The following is a 20,999-nucleotide window of genomic DNA, read 5'->3' as shown; positions in this document are numbered from 1 at the left end:
TTTGTAATTTAGCAAGTTAGGGTCTAGAGTCCTTGTAAAACACAAAAGTGTTTCAAATTTTAAAGGAACTCTAGTCTGGTTTCTATAAATAAGAAACCAAACAAGAGCCTAATCATCTCATCTTCTTTAAGATCATTTTCTCTAGTTCTCTCCTATTCTTTTAGTTTTCAATTTTTAGTTTATTTTAAGTTCAAGCTTTTTAAACAAAATGAGTACTCTGTCAATTTCAAGTTAAAATTAAAAAAGTGACTTGTTTTGGTGGATTTGACTGATCTAATTTTTTATATTGTGATTTTCATTCCTATTCATTTTAGAATAGTTTTAATTCAGTTTCTTGTAACATTTCAAACCGTAATTGTTTTAAGTCAAAAAATTGTTGGATTAACGTTGTCTTTGTAAATCGACCCTTGCTTGCCAATCTTTTTATATATTTTTGTTTAGTTATTATTATTGATAATCTGCATTGAACATTTTAGAATGTTTTAAAATCAATTTTTTGCAAGGAATTCATTGGAAATGATTATGTGTATCATTTAAGGATCCTTGGTGTGAAATTGGCGCTAACGCTACGAGGCATTTTATTAATTTTGTCAAATTTTGTAAAAATAGATAAAACAGTTTTTTTGATTTTAGGTTGTTATTTTTTGTGTTTAAAAGGGTCTTCTTAAGCATAATATGGTTTTTAAGGGTGTTTTAGTATCTAGGGTCTTTTGGTCAATTTTTCTCATAAAATTTCTTTTAATTTCAAAATGATGATTTCTATGTTTCAAATCACATTTTCTTAGCATAATATAGTTTCTAAAGTTTATTTGTTAGGAATATCTCATCCTAGTTTTGGAAACATATTTAGTGACTAACAAAAATCTTGAGAATATCCATCCATCATCAAGAACTAGTGCTGACAACGGATCAATTCAATATTGGATTAATACCAATTCTCTATTGATCTTAAATAATTGACCTCTGATCTAGATTTGGTCAAATAATTTCTTTTAAAAACCTAATCTGATCTAAAACATATTCACCCCATCCATCAAAGAAGCAAATTCTATGGATGAAAATGAATAGGGTAACCCAACTCTCTCCTTGTGTCATACTCATAATTTGTCAATACATTTCTTTGAGTACAAAGAGAGAGAAAGAGACTAAAAGAGAGAAGGGAGAGAAATCTGATCAAACCCCTCAAATCAATCATAGAGAGAAGGAAAATTTTGTCAAACGCCCCCAATCAATCATATATATGGGTCCCGTTCGCTGGCTAACGGTTTGGCAAACTTATGTGATCTGTTCGATTTAACACGATTTGACGGACGCGATTTAATCTCACACGATCGGTTTAAGTTATAAAATTATAAGTTATATATATATGGAAATGTTCAACACCCTAAGCTTTACCCTACACTTTAACAAACGTGTTTTGTCTTACATGGGTTAGAAGTTTCGGAATGGGCTGATTTTTGGTGAGGATGATCTCTATGATTAGAAGATCATCTTCACCAAAAATCAGTCCATTCCGAAATTTTTAGCCCCATGTTTACAAGTTGAAAAATCGTGGACCGTCCATTTTTTGTAAACCATTTGTGATGGGGTTAGAAGTTTTGGAATGGGCTGATTTTTGGTGAGGATATCTCCTCACCAAAAATCAGCCCATTCCAAAACTTCTAACCCATGTAGGACAAAACACATTTGTTTGAGTGTAGGGTAAAGCTTAGGGTGGCGAACGGGACCCATATATATATATATATAGGAGGGAAATTTGATCTAAACCCCCAAATCAATCATCTTCGCTTAGATCTTTGTTCTTGGCAATGTTGACGGACCATTGGATTTTTGCATTTGGTTCTCATTTCCATTTTGGAGATTTTCCAAAATTTTCTTTCCTTTTTGACTTCATTTTCTACCAAATAAGCTTAGAACCAAAAGAAGAAAAAGAAGAGAGAATGTAGATCATTTGTGGGTGAGGTATTCTATTTTGGGAGGCATTGACTGTTGGTAGATCACTTTGCTTGGAGTTGAAGAGATGATGGAGAAACTTAAGAAACCCTAAATAATATGTGAGAACTAAGAAATATGTAAAATTATATATATAATTATTTATGCGGATTAAATATCTATTGGGTTGGATTGGTGTTGATCCCAAAAATTATAGAATTTGCCATTTTCAATCCAAATCTAATCCGAATATCAAAATTTTAGATCTGAATCCTACTTTTTCAGATTGGATCACATCAAATTTTATGTAAAATTATATTTATAATTATTTATGCGGATTATCTATTGGGTTGGATTGGTGTTGATCCCAAAAATGATAGAATTTGCCATTTTCAATCCGAATCCAATCCGAATATCAAAATTTTAGATCTAAATCCTACTTTTTCAAATTGAATCGGATCAAATTTTGGATAAAATCGGATCATTTCCAATCCTATCGGGAATCTCTGCAATTGGGTTGACGAGTTGATAAATCAGTTGAGTACAAAATTGAGATGTTTACAGATGCTCCTCTTTGGCAGAGGATATGAACAGCTTGAAACAAGACCCAGTCTTGATGGTAGATACAATGATTTGAATGTCAAAGTAAGAGACATAATATTTTTGTTGTTTAATTTCTCAACGAGTCGAGACATCTAGATTCTAGAGGTTTTACTCTTCTCAAATGAAAGGGATGTCAAGTCCTAGAGTATGCATTCTTGTCGAAGGTTAAAATACGATGTTAGGTCCTAGAGTAAGAACTCTCGCTGACAATGGATGATAAATCATACTAAATTTCGATAAAATCAAAATGTAGTGGTTGCGGTGATGTGATAAAAAAAATTTGATAAAACTAGCAAAGTGTGCAATGAATGCATATGATGACAAGATTAATTTGGAACAAGTGCAAATAAGTGCACGTGTATGATATGATTGACACAAAATTTGAATTTTTGAAAAATTATTGGATGTTAGTGGACTCAGACGAACAAGTTTTGAAAATGATTGGACATCAAGCGCCTCACACAAATCTTTTTGAATTTTTGGAAAATAGTTGGATGGCAAGGGACTCAAACCAACGAGTTCTGACAATGATTGGATGTCAAAGGGCCTCACACCAATTTTTTCTGATTTTTGAAAAATAGTTGGATGAAAAAGGACTCTGACTAACAAGTTTTGAAAATGATTGGATGTCGGGGTCTCACACCAATCTTTGCAGATTTTTGATATCTATGAAATTTGTATTTTTCCTCAAATCCCAACAGTCATGTTGATTGAGAGCCTCAATCAAGGCTAGAAAAGTCCTAGTTGAAAATAAATGATTTTCAAAAGAGAGATGGGAGAGAGAGAGAGAGAGAGAGAGAGAGAACATCATGTTGTACCACATATAGCCGGATACGAGATTGATGTCACATACATATAGAGGCAAAAATGGATGTAATTATGGAAAGCATAACTCTTGAGATTGTTGGAAAAATCTGCATTTTTTTTTAATCCAGATTTTTGTGATCAAGTAGGGATATTCGAGCTACGATACAAGTGGGTCCCATTAATTTTTTGAGGATGGACCACTTGGAAACTTATTCATCTCATTGAAGAGAATAGTTTCATGTTTTAAGTTGTCAAAAATCCATTATGGGTGAATGACAAATCAGCTCCAAAAATCCCCTATTAGCCATGATTTGTTGTATGTGGTTTATAAGAGAAACTCTTTAGTCCCACATCGGATAGGAATAAGAAAATTGTCTAGTTCTTATATAGAACTTCTTATATCACTTAAGTGTATATGAGAGAGAGACTTGGATAAGCCCACGCACGCGCACAAGGGGCCCATGGGCTCAAGAAGGATTTGATCAATTGGTCCAAAATATCCTTAATGCGTATGCGCGCGCAGGGGGGGGGGTGCAAAATTTCGTATTGGGCTTGGGCTGAGCTTAAAAATCCGGGTGTCTCTTAAGAGACACACATGCACCTGTCTTGCACATTCCTTTTCCTAAGAGACACCTTGTCTCTTAAATTTCTATAAATAGGTCATCTCGACCTCAGTTTTATTCACTCAAAAATTTTCTCTTCTTCTTCTTTGCTGTTTAAACGTGCAAGCATTCTGTTTTCCTTTTGTATTCTTTGAGAGTATAAACAGTAGCGTTCGGTTCGCTAGACGTGTAGATTGTAGTGCTGCCTCTACACGTGTGATCGTTGTATCCTGGGAGACTTTAGAGTGAGTACTTCAAAATTATTGAAAAAAAAAACATACAAAAATCAAAACGCAAGGTTCTTCCAACCTCCCATAAATGGAGGAAGCCAAACTGATAGCCTTGGATTGATTTGATTCAATTTGGAACAAATCGCGATTTGGTTATCAATTCAAGACTTGTAATGATTTTTTTTTAATGGATAGACTAATGACTTTTTTTTTAATAAATAGATTAATGATTTATCATATGAAATTTCATGTTAATTATTTATTTTTATTTTTTCTTTGCTACATTAAAAATATGTTGCTTTCAAGTAGGTTGATAGGATATTGGTAACCACTAAAATTGAATCGAACCAAACTGACCTTAGTTCGATTTGGATTGATTCAGTTCTATGGAAAATTTGGTTTGGTTTGGTTTGGATTCTTATTAGTGGAACCGACTTATGTCAATTTGGTTCTAATTTGAACCAATCCACCAAATTGACCAAACCTCAAATCAGAACCAAGCCAAACCAAGTTGCACCTCCAATGTCAAGTGTGTTATTTTATGTATTATTGTAAAATGCATAGTTTCAATTAAATTATATAAATATTTTTATGTATTTCTTGTTGAGACATTGATAATACCGATTCAAAGAAATATCTTCCTAAGAAAATCCATATTAGTTGTTGAAGAAAATTATAATGCCTTGATGACTTGTATAGAGTGTAAGGAGCACAACTTCATTGCATTAATGTAACGCAAATCAAGGTTAGGTGGCACCCCATTCTATGCTACGTGACATTTTTGGGGATCACTGATATTATGGATATGTGATCCCTTCATTGGTGAATCTAGGTAATGTGGATCCATTGATTATAACATTATCTTATGAACAATTTCTAATCTTTGGATTTAAATTCTTTTTTAAGAGATTAGATTCAAGGCATACAAATTATCGAATACTATGGTTTTTGGTGCCTAAGTTCATCAAGGGATGAATCACATATCCATATGGGTGGTGGGTCCTCAAAATGCCACGTGGTATAAAATGGGGTGCCACCTCTGACCTTGGTTAGGAACGGGACACTTGTGCTAGTCGATAGTGATCTTCAAAGAAGATGATGACCTTTGACCTTTGACCTTTTCTACTCTTCTAGAATCTAGACTGCAGTCTTGTAAGTGCGCTACTTTATTACACTATTATAAAACCCTGAACTTTAGTTAACAGATCAGGATCCCTTGACTCCTAAGAAGTCCTGAAGAAAGTAAGCAACAGTTGCACGAGCTGTCATACATACTCCAATAGGGTCGCTGAAAGAAAATAATGACTTTTTATACAATTTTTTTTTAGTTATTTTTTTGTTTTGTTTTGTAGTTTCTTGAATTGATGAGATATATGACAATTCAAATATTAAACAATCCATTAGTTATAAATTAGAGTCAAATCAAAATTGAATAGACCAAAGTTGGTTCCATTTTATGTGAATCAGAACTGAACCAAATTGTTTTATAACCAAACCAAACCAAATCAACCCTAAATCAATTTGGTTTGGCTCAGTTCCAAGAGTTGTCAAAAAATTTCATATGCAAGCTGAACTCTCTTTTGAAAACAAAAAGATTAAAAGAATAAAAAGTTAACATGTTTTTTAGTATACATGGCACAAGTTTATTAGTTGTTAAATGTTTTTCTTTATCAAAATGTGACCAAAAAGAGAAGGATCAAACTCAATTTCTTCACACTTAAAAACTTGTATGAATCAAATGCTTTGAACCTTTGAAATAATGATAAGTGATAATTGTACTATACCATTCCCTAATTGAACAACTTTTGATTTCCTCGAGATTTACACCAGGGAAATTCTGATTAACATATAATAACGATTTTTTTTTAGAAAAGATAATAAGGGATGGTTAGTTGATCAATCACATAATAATCAATTTTTTTTGGGAAAGATAAAAAAAGGATGGTTAGTTGACCAACCACATAATAATCTTGTTTTTCATTTTTTTTTTTCATTTTTATTTTTATTTATTTATTTATTTATTTATTTTAAAAAAAGATAAAAAAGTGATGGTTTGTTAACCAACCACATAATAATCAATTTTTTATTTTATTTTGTTTTGAAATAAAAAGGGATGGTTAGTTGACCAATCATATAATAATCATTTTTTTTCTCTTTTGTTTTTTTGATAGATAAAAAGGGTTGGTCAACTAACCAATCACATAATAATCATTTATTATTATTATTATTTTGAAAAAGATAAAAAGGGATGGTTAATTGACCAACCCACGACTACAACATGGCAAACAGCTTGCACTTTAATCTTGCAAGAGAAGAGAGAGAGAGAGTAAAGGCGGGAAAGAAGGAAAGAAATGCCAAAAATTTCCTTTCCTATATTTTATAATTTGTAGAGTTTTGAAAATAAATTAGATTATATTTTAAACTTTAAAGTAACAAGTTAGTTCGATTCTCGATTTGATTTGGTTATTTACAAAGCTTGAACTGAGAATTGAATTGAATCCATCTATTCTTCATTTATTTAACTTGAAATCGAATTGTTAATCAATCCAAATTGAACCAAACCAGCCCAAAATTCACGGTTTGGTTCGGTTTTTGGTTTGAATCGGATTAGGTTCCACCCCTAATAAATTAAATTATATTACTAGTAGAAGAAAAGTAGCAATATCCTTATTACTTCTCCAGCCTGCGCAATGCTCCATACTCCCAATGACGACCCTAAAGTAAGATATCAATTCTTATGCCGTTTGTAGTCTTTAGAGGGTCAAGTGCACCAACCCCATGGGGTTGGCCTAGTGACAAGCCAAGACTTGATAAGCTCCGCAATAAGGGTAGGTCAAGTGGACGAAACCCCACGAAACTATGACTTCCTTGGGGCCACCATCCAAGGTTCGGTTTAACCTCGACTCAACCAGTTGTACATAGGACTTTTCGAGAGGTGGTGTGTGTGACAGTGGGATTAGTCTCACCCGAAGGGTAAGGGTGGGGATACCCACAATAAGTTAGAAGGAAAAAAAAGGGTGCACCACTTTATTGCAATGCAAAACCATTACGTCATAATGTGGTTTTTGCGACGCCATAATTGTGGGTAAAACGACTGCTAAAGGCTGTCGTTAATTGCGACGATTTTTGGCAGTGGTTTAATCGTCGTTTCAACTAACAGACGATGAGCCACTCTAAAAATTTTTCTCTGAAACAGAAGCTCGCTCTCTGGTTCTCAACCATTGTCGAACTTCTCTCTTCTCTCACTCTCACTCTCACTACTCGTCTCTATCTCTCCTCTCATTCTCATTCTCACTCGACTGCTCCTCTCATGACTATGTCTTTTCTCTCTTTCTCTCTCTCTCTCTCTCTCTCTCTCTCTCTCTCTCTCATCCGTCGCTCTTCTTGAATCTCTCTCTTGAATCTATCTGTCTTTCTCTCTCGAATCTATCTATCTCTAAGTTTCAAGAAAAAGATCAATTCTCTTCGATCGGAATTTTTTTTGGGAAAGAAATCGATCAGAGTTTCATTGAAAGATCTTCGCTCGATCTCTCACTCACAGAATCTATGATTTTGAAGACACAATCAGATTTCGATTTGCTAGGGTAGAATCAAACGGCGTTTGATCGAAAGTTTTAGGACTTTGTTCGATCTCCCTCCCTTTGCTTGATTTGTGATCGAATCTTCAGGTATGTTAAAGTTTTTTATTGAATCTCGGATTTTCCTTAATTAATTTAGGGTTTCAAATGTTTTCTTCTTCATTGTTAAAACAAGTTTTAGGGTTTTACTTTATCCTCCTTTTCTAAGCATTTAAAATTACCTTCTATCGTAGAAGAAATCCATATAAGATCACATTTCAGCAACTAAGTTTCGATCTCTCTCGGATTTGATACTAGTTTTTGCTAGGTTTTTTATCTAATCTTAAGGTATGTTACGGCTTTTGATCGAAACTCATATTGTTCTCAATTATTTTAGGGTTTCAGATTCTAATTTTAATGTTATTTGTCGAAATGCTATATATTTTCGGAATTAGTTGTTTAATTGATATAATTATAAAATCTTCATCTAATTTAAATTCAACTGAAGTTCTTTATCAATTTGTATAAAATATCTTGTATACAATTGAAGTTCTTCATCAATTTGGTTTATATTTTGGGATATTTTTATTTTTGTGCTAGTAGAAATTCGATAGGGTATGTTTTGTTTACTGTGTTTTATGATCCTGTGAAAAGACGTGTTACTTGTTTTGTTTTATTAAGATGATTATACTAGCGTGCACAGCCCCCAATCCCGTGCACACACATTCATGAGCATTATACAAGCACTCATGTGTTTTGAGTTAGATTTCTCATCCTTCTTTTGTAGAGATAATATTGGAAAAAATGGATGCTAAGTGGGAGAGAAGTTATGAAATTCAGAAGATTAATTTGAGGCATGAGCAATATCATTGTCTTTAAAATAAACATGGTGCAATTAAAAAAGACTATTCTTTTATTTAAAAAAGTTGGTTATCAATGTTTAAAACTTTCTATTTCAAAGCAATGGCTGGGCTGTAACTAGTTCCAACAGTTGGCTTTTATTTGAAAACCTTTAAAAATTCTTTAATAGATTCTTTTGGTAATCTGTTTTACAAACAACAAATTTCTTGGTGCATTTTGAAACTTACAAACAACAAATCTTGAACAAGGTTGGTACCCACTAATTTATGGGTCCCACCAAACAAGTCCTCTGATAGAAAGATCACAACCATCAAATCACTACATTTTGATGTTCCCATCTAATATCTACTTGTCATGCTTTGGTCCACAGACACATACTATAGACACCCTATTTTTGCATCCGCCTGACTTGGCGATCCGTCACCCGGTTACCGTGAATTCCTAATGATAATCGTAAAGAACTCGAAGGCTTGTGAGTACTATCCCTGATTCCCTTCGTTTCCACTATTTTCATCTCCCCTCCTCGTTGTGACTCGACATAGAAATCTACGCACACTTAGGATCGCCATACGTCACACCCGATTTAGCAAGTATACACGCTTAGGCTCGCCACACAGTTTGATAACCTAGAGACCTCGCCACGCTAGGAAAATACGACTTTGAAACATAGAAATAATCACGTTGGGACTAAAAGAAACCTCACGCCAGAACTCGTAAAAATCCGTAAAATCGACAAAATGACGAAAATACCCCTCATAAATTTCGGACCTCTGAAAGACTTCGAAAATACCTCCATTGCACTCAGAACATGATTTCGAGTCTAACGGGACCCAAATCGACGAAAACAGAGAAATTGAGGAAAAATCATAAAAATGACCGAAATGCCCCTCGACCTCTAAACTCAATTTAAAGACCTCGACCATTAGGATAATGTAACAAAATCAAATCTAATTAAAAATCCAATAATAATAAAATTTAAATTAAAAAATCAAGCAATTCAAATAAAATTCAAATTAAAAAATCAAACAATTTAAACTAAAAATTAAACAATTTAAACAATTAAAACTAAAAAATTAAACAATCCAAACAATTAAAACCAAAAATAAAACTCAAATTAAAAAATTCAAACACTAAACTAAAAATAAAACTCAAATTAAAAGTTAAACAATAAAAAAATTTAAATTAAAATCAAGTAACAATTAAAATTAAAAGTTTAAAATTAAAATCAAACAACCGATAAAATCAAAATGCAATCAATTAAATTAATTTTCAAATTAAAATCGAACAATCAAAATAAAATTTTCAACTAATCAACTACTAAAATTTAAAATTAAAAAAGTAATCAACCAAAGAAAATCTCAAAATAAAAAAAATTTAACCAATCGATAAAATGAAAATTAAATCGACTAATCGTAACTCAACTACCATCGTGCTACGAGTAGTGGGGAATCACCCCACCACCATTCTCCCAAAGGAAAGGACGTAAACAAAAAAAAAAAAAAAAAAAAGAATTAGAAAGAAAAATTAATTAGAAAGTTTTTTTTTATAAAGAGGACGTCTCCTTCTTCTTGGAGAGGGCGGTGATCTTCTCTTTCGATTCTCTCTCTGTCGGCTCTCTCTCTTTCGATTCGGTTCATTCTCAAGCCTTTGGAGCACTCTCTCGATTTCAGCCCCTCTTCTTCCTAACCGTCTCTCACGTCTCCACCTCCCCTCTTTCATCTTGGACAGTACTCTACAAAAAGGAAGAGATAAGAAGAAGAAGGAGAAGAACAGAAAAAAACGAGAACAGACTTTTGGATTACTGCCACCATTGCCGTGCCCTTTTCGTCATCAAGTTCTACACGGCCCATCGCCTACGCCCTGGTCTTCTCTCTGCTCTCCTATCCCTCACCATTACAGCCCTCTCCAACGCCCTTGCTGTACCAACGCCCCAGCCACATTCATACAGCCTTTGCTGCACCATAGAACACCTCCTTCTCTTCTCCACCAACGCCCCAGCCACCTTCATACAGCCCTTGTTGCACCATAGGACACCTCCCCCTCTTTTCCATTAACGCCCGAATAATCTTTTCCATCTCTCCAATCTCTGCAACGCAGTCCCATTCTCGCCATTAAAACAGTCCAACCGCCCCTCTCCTTGCTATCTTTGACACCTCAAGTAGCCTCCATTGGCAGCCCCGAGTCGGTCCAAAATCAGCCCCAATCATCGTTCCCTATCCCTGCAACATAGCCTCCATCAGCAGCCTCATCAGCCATGCCACTGACTTTCTCAGCCTTTCTTTCATTGTCAAAAATGGAGCAGCACAACGCTAACAACAACCCCACCTTCATAATCGCCAAATCCACATCTCTCTGAGCATCTTCTTCGTCGTCTCTATAGTGTTCACGACTCAGCAGCCATGCTGCCATCATCTCCCTCATGCAATCTCGTCTTTCTCATATACTTTGGCAGCGAGCAATCGGATAATTCTGAAGGGATTCCGAGTAACTAGATTCTTGCACATGGTAAGCGTATTTAATCGTTTGTTTGATTTATTTATTTTTTCTTTCTTTTCTTATTCTCCTTCGATCATTATTCCATGTGTGGACTTTCTTCATGAGTGTTAATTTGATCATTTGCGTGAACCAACTCACGGATTTGTGCGCATTAGAAGCTTAAAATTGATTTTTTATATATGCATGTGAGTCGACTCACTGTTTTTGTGCACATAGGGATTTAAAATTGATTTTATATATGCACGTGAGTCGACTCACTGTTTTTGTGCACATAGGAATTCAAAATTGATTTTTTTTACAGTGGTGTGAGTCAACTCACTGAATTTTGTGCTTATAGGAGGTTTAAAATCGGGTTTTTTTTTATTCACTTGCCACATGGGTCAATTCACTGATTTGTATGTGCATAGGAATTCCAAAATCACTTTTTTTAATAAAATTGGCATTGAGTTGACTCACTGATTTTTTATGTACATGAAAATTTAAAATTTTTTTTTTAACAAAATAAGCACGAGTCAACCCATTGATCTCTATGTATATGGGAATTACTTCATCAATCAATGATTAACGTTTGCCACGTGTCCTTTTTTTAAAGGAAAATTTGGATATATGTGTGAGCGGTTGATTCACTAATTTAACCCATGTCCCTAATATTTTGATTGTTGAAGCACCGACTTGTTGATCCACCATGTGTTCTAATTTGAAAACTTGCTTGTTCACAATTCCCATTTTTTGGTAAGATTCATTTTTGGAATATTCTAATTTTGGAAATTTTGTCATTTTCTAATTTGGGAAATCCAGTATTGATATTTCTCTAATTTGGAAACCTTTGTATAAATTTCTAATTAGAAACTCATTATTTGGAAATTCCTAATTTGGGAAATTTATTTCTAATTTGAGAAATTCTCATATCTTCATAAACTCCCAATTTAGAAAATTTCGAATTTTAATCTAGATATTCTATGAGTTACCAAATTAGAAATTTCATGTTCTCGATTTTCTAATTTAGAAAATTTTCATAAATTCCTATTTTAGTTTAATCAGAAAATCATTGCATATTTGGATTTGTGATGGAAATGTTGCCACGTGGACTCTGGAGCATAGATCAGGATCAAGGCTTTTTCAAATATTGCCATTTTATGCGAAATTCGAGAAATCACATGAGATTTAGTACAATATTGGCCTTGAGATTCGTTTAGCACATTCGATACAATTTGATGATAATGATGATGATTGGACCATAAACTTGACTTTAGTCTCTACCCGTTGACCGTAGGATAGTTTGGATCGTAATAGAGACCGATCATCTCGATCGGGCGGGTTCGGTGCCTAACACCTTCCGAAACCCGTAATCTGACCTCTTACCCATTTCTCTAATCCGTGGACCGACCCGATCCATTTTGGAGTTATTTTTTGTTCCTAGACCTAAACTAGGTGGCGACTCCTTATTCCCTAAAAGTCCCCTATTTATAAATCGGACCCCTATCCACTATTTAGTGAAGACGGGTCGAGGCGATTTCACATACAAGGTAGCATATACAAGTTTCTCTGATTCCACCACTATACAATTCCTTGAAATATTTCTTAATATGTGATTAGGAAAAGATGAACCTGCATGTAAAGTATATTGGACATGCTTTATTAAATTAGGGAACAACAAGACTCTTGAGAAATCAATGGTCCATATTGTCATATTTCGCCATGTTGATCGTTTTGCAACTGTTGAATGCCACACATTCTAGTTCCAATAGTAGACTTGTGGTTGGATCAACTGACTTAGATCAAGTTGACGAAAGTCACATTTGTATGTCGTAGAACGAACATGATTGTGACCCTTGTTCCATCCTCGACAAAGCTTGGGTTGTATGTACTTTCCTTAAATCATTTACTTCAACAAACATGCTGTCTTTCCATCACTGTTTTCTTGGTCTACAGCGTATTACTAGATTTCCTTCTATTTCTATAAAGTCTATTGAATCATAATCTATGGATTTTTAATTTTTATTACTACTTTTGAATAAATAGAAAAATCATAATGGGTATTTTTTGTTTAGGCAGATTTACCAAAACATGCACAACATTTTGAATATTTACCAAAACGGTACACTGTAGCAATTAATTCCGAAAATGGTAAATTTACCATTTTCGGAATTAATTTTTTTACCAAAACGGTAAAAACAGTAAAATGTATTTTTTTCACCAAAAATGCCCTTTTTTTATTTTTTGACTGAAATTACGAAAATAAAATTGATTTCGGTAAAAAAAAATTATAAATACATATGATTGTTGGATTACCGAAAGAGAGTGAATCTTTTTAGTTGGATTTTCATTTTTTTAAGGTTAAAATTGTAAATATATATGTAAAACAAAAAATGGTATTTTCGGTAAAAATATATATATTTTACTGTTTTTACCGTTTTGGTAAAAAATATTAATTCCGAAAACGGTAAATTTACCGTTTTCGGAATTAATTGCTACAGTGTACCTTTCGATAATTAATTTTGAAAACTCTACCGTTTGGTAAATTATTCTTTTGTTTAAATAATGTATACTTTTGATGTCATTTGATCCATGAGATCTCCTCTCTTTCTTGATGCTGTATATGTTTGTTGCATGGTTTGTTTGTTCTTTTGTTCTTAATTACTTGTTAGATTTCTTTGTAATGTAGATTCTTAATTGGGTTTGTTGATGCTGTATATGTTTGTTGCATTAAATCTGAGAAGCAGGTAGATAACAAAGTATAGACAGACTGCCAAGTATAATTGTTGTTACTTGGGGTATGTTTGTCAATTTTTGGAATCGTGTATAGGCAAGATGTTACTCAATCTACATCTTCTCTTTCTCCCAACTCGTGCAACCGACTTTGATTGCTTTGAATGGGAATTACTTGCTAACAGTATCTTGTTTTGTTTCATGCCAGGGTTTGATGACATGGACAGTATTTACGCATCACCTGGGGATTTCCAAAGCATGAGACAGAGAAACAAGGCAAGAGGGTTACATTTGCTGGAGTACTTCGTTTGGAGATGTCACGAAGTTGGGGTATTGAACGATTTCCTTACTGTTGTTTCCTGGGGAGAGTGAATAAACTTACTCTCTATTTTGGGTAAAATAGAAATATTAAATATGGGAATGTTTTCTAGGTTCTTGTGAAGCATGGATCAAGAAAGGTGATCCCAAAGAAGTTATCTGCCACGAGGTGAGTAGTGTTCAGCCAAATCTTCTAGTTGTGGGAAGTCGGGGACTTGGCCCTTTCCAAAGGTATGCAGAGTCTTGGTTATATGGACATTCATTTTCTATTGTGCTCATTCTCATCTTCATTGATGATGGTTTACTCTCAAAATGTTGGTGTCTGGGTGATGAAGGACTTTGGGTCTAATTTGCTTTGCATGCAAGTTTACCCACGTTGATTCCTTGGTTAAGGAATTGCAATTGTACAAGGGATAAACCCTTGGACATCCCAAGACATCTAAGAATCTGAAAACTTCAGAAAAATGTAGGATTTTACCCCAAAGTGGGGAATTCTTGTTGAGTTTGTCTACTATTTGTGGCCCAATTTTCAGATTATGAATCAAGCAAAGAATTGGGTATCATCCCCAACCTTGTTTCACCGATCTGATACTTAGTTGGGTCCCTTAATGGTGTATTTCTTGAGATGCAATCATACTTCATTCCACAATTTAATATGTAATGGCCGCTTTTGTATTGAATAATCTTAAATGCACTATTAACTGAAAATTTGTGTGGCAGGCTGGCAGTTCTATATGTTGTATTTGATACATAGTTATTGACATGTATTCTTCAGTGGTTATTTAAACATTGTTTGTATTTGGATTCCCTTACATAGTATTTTGTATTTGTGTTGTCTATTGTTCACCTACTAAGACATGTTTGGCAAGAATGTGCCTGAAAATGAACAAATCAGTGAAGATGAAGACTGGGGGCCTGGTAGAAGAAAACTGCCCTTGGATTCAGAAAATAAAAGAACACTTTCTAGAATTCCTCCCAATGCAGTTGAGGTAACTGAACTCTCCAGTCTAATACTGAATCAAGTACCTGTCAATCAATATCAATCTACAAACACCTTTTGCTCTTAACTGATGTGTTTCTTGCTTTGATTCAGAGTCTCTTCATCTTGAGAGTTTCTAAACAGTTGCATCTGAGAAGGTAAGCAAGCATTCTTAGAGTTATTTTATTATTTTTTTTTTTATAGTTTTCACCTAAATTATCTTCACCTGACCCAAGGTTTCCTATTTATTTATTATTTTCAAGTCAACAAGTGGTTCAAGAATGCCCGGTGAGTTAGCCCTTCTTTGTGTAGTGAAGGATGTCTAGGCAGATGATACTTTAGGTACAATGCATAATGTTCAATCAATTTCTGGTACTATCCTTAAAATTGAATATATAACGAACTACAAAGACCCATCACCATGATTGGCATGTCTCGTACAACTTACAAGATAAATAGTGCCCACATGGAGCGACGGCAATGGAGTGATCAAGTCGAATAGGTCAAAATATATATATATATATATATATATATATATATATATATATATCACTACGTGAAAATTTTCAAAATTCGACGGTCTAAAACCGTCGAATTATCGGACCATTCGACAGTCTTGACCGTCGAATTGGTCCAACGAATTTGACTTTGTCAAAAAAATATTCGACGATTAAAAATCATAGAATTTAGCTATAGAGGAAAACCCCGTCGCAAATATGGACTTATAGCGACAGAGACTATTGGCCGTCACTATAGCATATTTTATTAAAAAAATTTATATTAAGCCTTTAGCTACGTTCGCTAACCGTCGCTATAGGCTATTCTTTTTAAAAAAAATATATTCGGTCCCCAACTAGGACTCACCCAATCTGGAAGTCTAAAAAGTAACACCTCTAATTTCAACCAACCACAAAACACATTCAGGCCTCAATCCTACATATGGCAGATTGCAACCTTAGCAAACATGTACACGTACATCTATTTATATCTTGTATTAGTATTACAAGGTTGATATAAAAAAGAAGCGTTTTAGTCAGAATATGGAGTCCAGATATTGGTTACGACGACGCTTGTTAAATTCCAATAGGCTTCCATAGTACTCCAACAAAAAGAGCCTCAGTGTCTGGGCTGATGATATCCCTGCAATCTCCCCAAAAAGATCAATCTCCTGTCTTTGGCTATAACCAGACTGTGTATCATAGATGTGAACAAAGTCTGCTGGTTCGGCCATGGCCATAAACCGGCCATCTGAAGTGAACTTAATGCCTCTTATTGCACCCATTCTTCCTTTAAGTACATCCAGGGATTGTGATAGATTCCTTATGTCCCACAACCTGCATGTAGTGTCCTGATTTCCGTTGGCAAGGATCCGCCCATCTGGGTGCCATGCCGATGCAAAGGAATAGTCTAAGTGTCCTCTTAGATTCCCCACCACCTACAAAGAGAGAAATATATTCGATGTGTCTTCAATTGGAAGAAGAGATAAGCTATGTACACAATCAACAAGACGAAGCTACTTGCCCTCGAAAACAGGAGAGTGGAGCCGATAGTCTCACTGGCTGTAATAGTTGTGTATCTGAACATCAATGGCAACAAGTGGCACAACAAGCCGAGCAATAGGAGTTGTGAATTTACGTCAGCTTGCTTCTGTTAAATCAATAAAGACATGTGATGAAATTACAAACAACTATGAATTGGGTTTAATTGTGATGAATTGATTAGTGATGGGTCTTACACTACCATATTTTTGTTCTTTTTTTAGGTTGGCTAGGCCTCCACAAAAGAGAGATGTCCCAAGAACAAGAAGAAGGTTTGATATGATGGAACCCAAGAGAGAGTACTTCACCACATCAACTTTTCTATCATATAGAGCAAATAATGCTATTATTAGCTCTGTTGCATTACCACATGTTGCATTAAGAAGCTCCCCAACTGCAAATTCAAAGAATTATAAATCACCATTTCAATTTCCAAATTAGAGAGAGAGAGAGAGAGCGAGGAGAGAGAGAGGAGTGTGTTGGTAGAAAATACCTGTTTGGACCAGTATAATACGCAAGTTGTTGCAAAAGTAACTGAAATTTAACAAACAATCCATTAAAAAAAATCAAAATTTATATTTAAAACATACAATTCTTTGCTTGATTAGCAAAAAATAAAAACAAAATGAGACCTTACTCAGTGAGCAAAGTAACTCTTTTCAGAAAGTGGAGTAAGCCCAAGAAAACTCAAAGTAAATATCCATGGCTCCTGTTGGAAACAAGAATAAAAATGACCCATTAGGAAAATAAAAATGCTAATTAACCTTTTTTTTTAGTGGGTAAGCTGAGTAAATACACTAGCTCAACTAATAATCTCTACACACAAGAAACAACAAGAGGGATGCTAATTTACTAGTTATATAAATTTCAGTCTAGTTACTGTTGCTATTGCTCTGGTTATCACTTATCGGCCAATTAACAGTAACACTTGCCAAACAAAAGAACAAACTTATTATTACCTAATGTTAACATAACACAAAGAAATTACAAAAGAATCATCTTTCCTAAGAAAAATGATTTTCTTCATCAACTTTAGGGAAAATCTTTGGAAGATGAATGGCTGGTTGGAGGAGGTCAAGGAGAGTGTTGGGGGAGTTGTGGGTGGTGGGTGGTGTTGGTGGTGGCAGTGCTCGAAGTGTTGGAGGAAAGAATGAACTGAGTGGGAACCAACCACAGTAAGGCAAACACCTCCTCCAATGCCCTGCATATGTCCCCAACCACACTGACAGTGATGGCACAAACCTCAAAATGTGCTTCAATTGTGAATTCTCTAAAATGAATGTTCTCCTGTTTGCGGGAATTTTTTCCCCATGAATCAAACTATTAAAGCATAGAGAAATTAATATTTACATAGGCAATGACACTTCTTAAAGAAAAATAAAAAAGGGACATCTCTCTTCTATGGAGACCTAGCCAACCAAATTCTGTGAGGATGACGAAAAAACATCCCCATGTACAAGTTTCCAACCAAACTCTTCACTTACATCTCTTCCTAAGAATGTGTGGAAAATAATCACCCATTTATTACGACGTTTCCGACAAGATGAACAACAAATAATTTAAAAAAAAAAAATTGAAACAAAAATGGAGAGTGCCACCAGTGTTCCAGATCATCATGTTCTTGAGCATATTTGCATAGTCATTTCTAAGTGTTTGCATCAATATCATTGATACCAAGCCAGTGAGGAAAGATAACCCATCATGAAAGCAATTGAAAATAGAGAACAATGAATCTGCCAAAGCAGCATTTACAGATTTAATAACATAAGTACTAAAAATAGGAGTAAAATACAATAACAAAACGCAATAAGCCAAAAAATATTAGGCAGTCCTCATGAACTTGACTTCGATAACATTTAGCTTACAATGTCAATGATACAACAATATTAGCAGTCCGCAATAAGCCATAAATCTCTCGTCATACAAACAATACAGCTCAAGTACAATGTCAATAAATTTTTGTAAGTAAATAGTAGAGAAATTTTACGGGAGATTCAGGGACGAGACACCCTTAAAATTTTATCTAAATGATCTCATGGTAGTTTATCAAATCAGTAGACTTTTATGAACTAATGATGTTGGACTTCTAATACCGTTAAAAATTAAGGATAACCATTAGTTTCAATTCTCAAATGGGTACTTAAATTTTTATTCTAATTTGAGACTTAAACCAATACTAAGCTATGGAAATAATACAATACATTCCAACACAAACCAAAACTTTAAACCATATGCCAATCAATAAATGACCTTACTAGACCAATTAAGAGTAAACTGCAGTCAAAGTTGAAAGATCCAACTTAGTTACTCAAATGCAAGTTGTTGGACAGAGTACCCATGCAGCAGAACAATAATAGAGTACTACAGGGATATCCACATTATTGGAACAGAGTACCACAGCACAATAGTACCAGGGATATCCCATATTGGACAGAGTACCATGCAGCAGACCAAAAGTGGTTTTGGATTTGGTTCAGTTGGATTAACTCAAGCAAGAACAAAAAAAACTGAAAGCATATAGGTAAGTTTCTTTAATTTCTACCTCTCTTAAGTTTCTAACAAGAAAGCTTGAGAGACAAATCAATCAAATTAGTATTAGATGATGAAGAAGCTTCACCCATGATTGCAGCATATGCTGCTCCTCCTGCTTCTGTAATGGAGGATTCATTGTTAAAAGAGCTGCTATGATACCCTTTGTGAGGGAAGAATTCGTACTCCATTAAAACACACTACTGCTACTGCCCACCCACAGACTTTCCCTTTCTATGAACCGCTACTACCTCCACTTCCTGCCATTAATTTCCATTAACAATCTCAGAAATTTAGAGAGAGGAGAGAGAGATTGAAAATTTACCTCATCAACAGTCAATCCAGAATGACAAGCACGCCTAACACCTTTAAATCCATCAACGTTGCTGTTTCGTCCAAGATTCAATCCGAGAAAATCACAGTTAATCAGCATCATCTTCTCCGTATATTGGGTTCCCCCTCCATTAAAACCTAAATTCTAGCCATTGATATGCTTCTTCTATACATGAAAACAACAAAAAAACAAAAATTAATAACAGAAAGATTGAAAGGAGGAAAGAAAATGTTTTGTTCTGAAACCCTAATTCTCAACTTAAGACAGATATCGCAACGATCGGACAAACAATGGATATTTTGGGTTGAAAAGAGCTCTTGAGACGTGATCCGTAATCGATCCACCTGAAACTGACCTGGAAACAACGAATTTCCACCAGAGCAACCGGTAACCCTACCTGCAAATCCATTATACGGCTGAAATCCAAAAGATTGCGAATGCGAGCTTGGCTGACCATAGTTCACAGGAGCGAACCTTGCGAACGAATCTAAAACTTCGTTCTTCGGATCTAAAAATGGGAAGAACTGGAACCGAGGATAGAGATTCTGAGCTGTTTGAACTTGATCGACCTCTGGCATCTTCTTCAACCTTTCTTGTAACCTTAATCGCTCCAGCTGAGCAACACCTAATCCTCTCTAGGGAAGTTTCTTCTGTGAGGTTTTACTGCTCTTTCTCCCTCTCGACTTCGTAGTCTCTACTTTCGTAATCCTCTCTTCCAAACCTTTTTTCTCAGTTATCCGCTTTGATTCTTCCACTTTGTTCTCCATGGATGAATTCCAGAGCAAAAGAGAAGCCACCATTAAAATAGCAGAAAAGCTTTCTTAGTTACAGAGAGAGATATATCTCGTTCGGTGCTCTCGATCGATCCGAAATGGGAGATTGAGGGACGTGGTGAGTGTGAGAGATCTGATTCGTCTGCAATTTTCTTCGATCTGATTTTCCTCTGAAATGAGAAGGAAGACTGTTAAGACGTTAAAAGGTTTTTTTTTTCTGTTGTTAAAAGAAAAAAAAATCGGTGGTTCGTTGGGCCAAGGCTGTCAAAATTTATTCTTGGGCCTAAAATTGAGTTTTGGGCCAATAAAAATAAACGGTGGTTTTGGGCCGCCGATTTTAACGCCACAATAATAACGAATTTTAACATTTTTGAGGTAATGTATATATATTTTACGAACAAGTTAAGGGAAAGAGAAATTTGATTTTGGTAATTTGAGTTATCAAACAAACCAGATTTCAGGGAACAGTGTAGCCGAACAGATTAAGACACAACTTGAGGATGGGCAATATGAAGATGCGACAAATTCATGGAGTGAACTCGAGAGTGTGATTAGCGTCAACAGTAATTTTGTGGTACTCTTAATTTCCTTATCTTTTCTCTTAAATTTATATTATAGTTTTGGTACAATGCATAATCTTTGTGCAGTGACGATATGCATTGCAATTTGGGTTCTTCTGATGTTTGATGTGTGATGTTCAGCCTCTATTTACTGGAGAAAGTGGTTTTGCA

The 20,999-nt window shown here is 34.8% G+C and overlaps 2 protein-coding genes across 2 annotated transcripts in view; one reads left to right on the top strand and one right to left on the bottom strand.

Moving 5' to 3' along the window:
* LOC147382853 (uncharacterized) overlaps window positions 1-20,999 on the top strand; it is a 72,350-nt gene that overhangs the window by 28,829 nt on the left and 22,522 nt on the right. The window lies entirely within an intron of this gene.
* Window positions 15,705-17,037, bottom strand: LOC147382854 (putative WD repeat-containing protein C2A9.03). Its single transcript, XM_086427142.1, is given in 5 exon segments — window positions 15,705-16,191; window positions 16,193-16,226; window positions 16,229-16,529; window positions 16,616-16,741; window positions 16,830-17,037. Coding segments are annotated over 4 exon segments (462 nt in total). The 5' UTR covers window positions 16,679-16,741; window positions 16,830-17,037; the 3' UTR covers window positions 15,705-16,127.

Source organism: Akebia trifoliata, chromosome 16 (genome assembly GCF_017979445.1).
Source record: "Akebia trifoliata isolate Shusen 1 chromosome 16, ASM1797944v1, whole genome shotgun sequence".
In the NCBI taxonomy this organism is placed as follows: domain Eukaryota; kingdom Viridiplantae; phylum Streptophyta; class Magnoliopsida; order Ranunculales; family Lardizabalaceae; genus Akebia; species Akebia trifoliata.
Note: the sequence above shows the minus strand (reverse complement) of the source record. Positions and strands in the feature narration are given on the sequence as shown.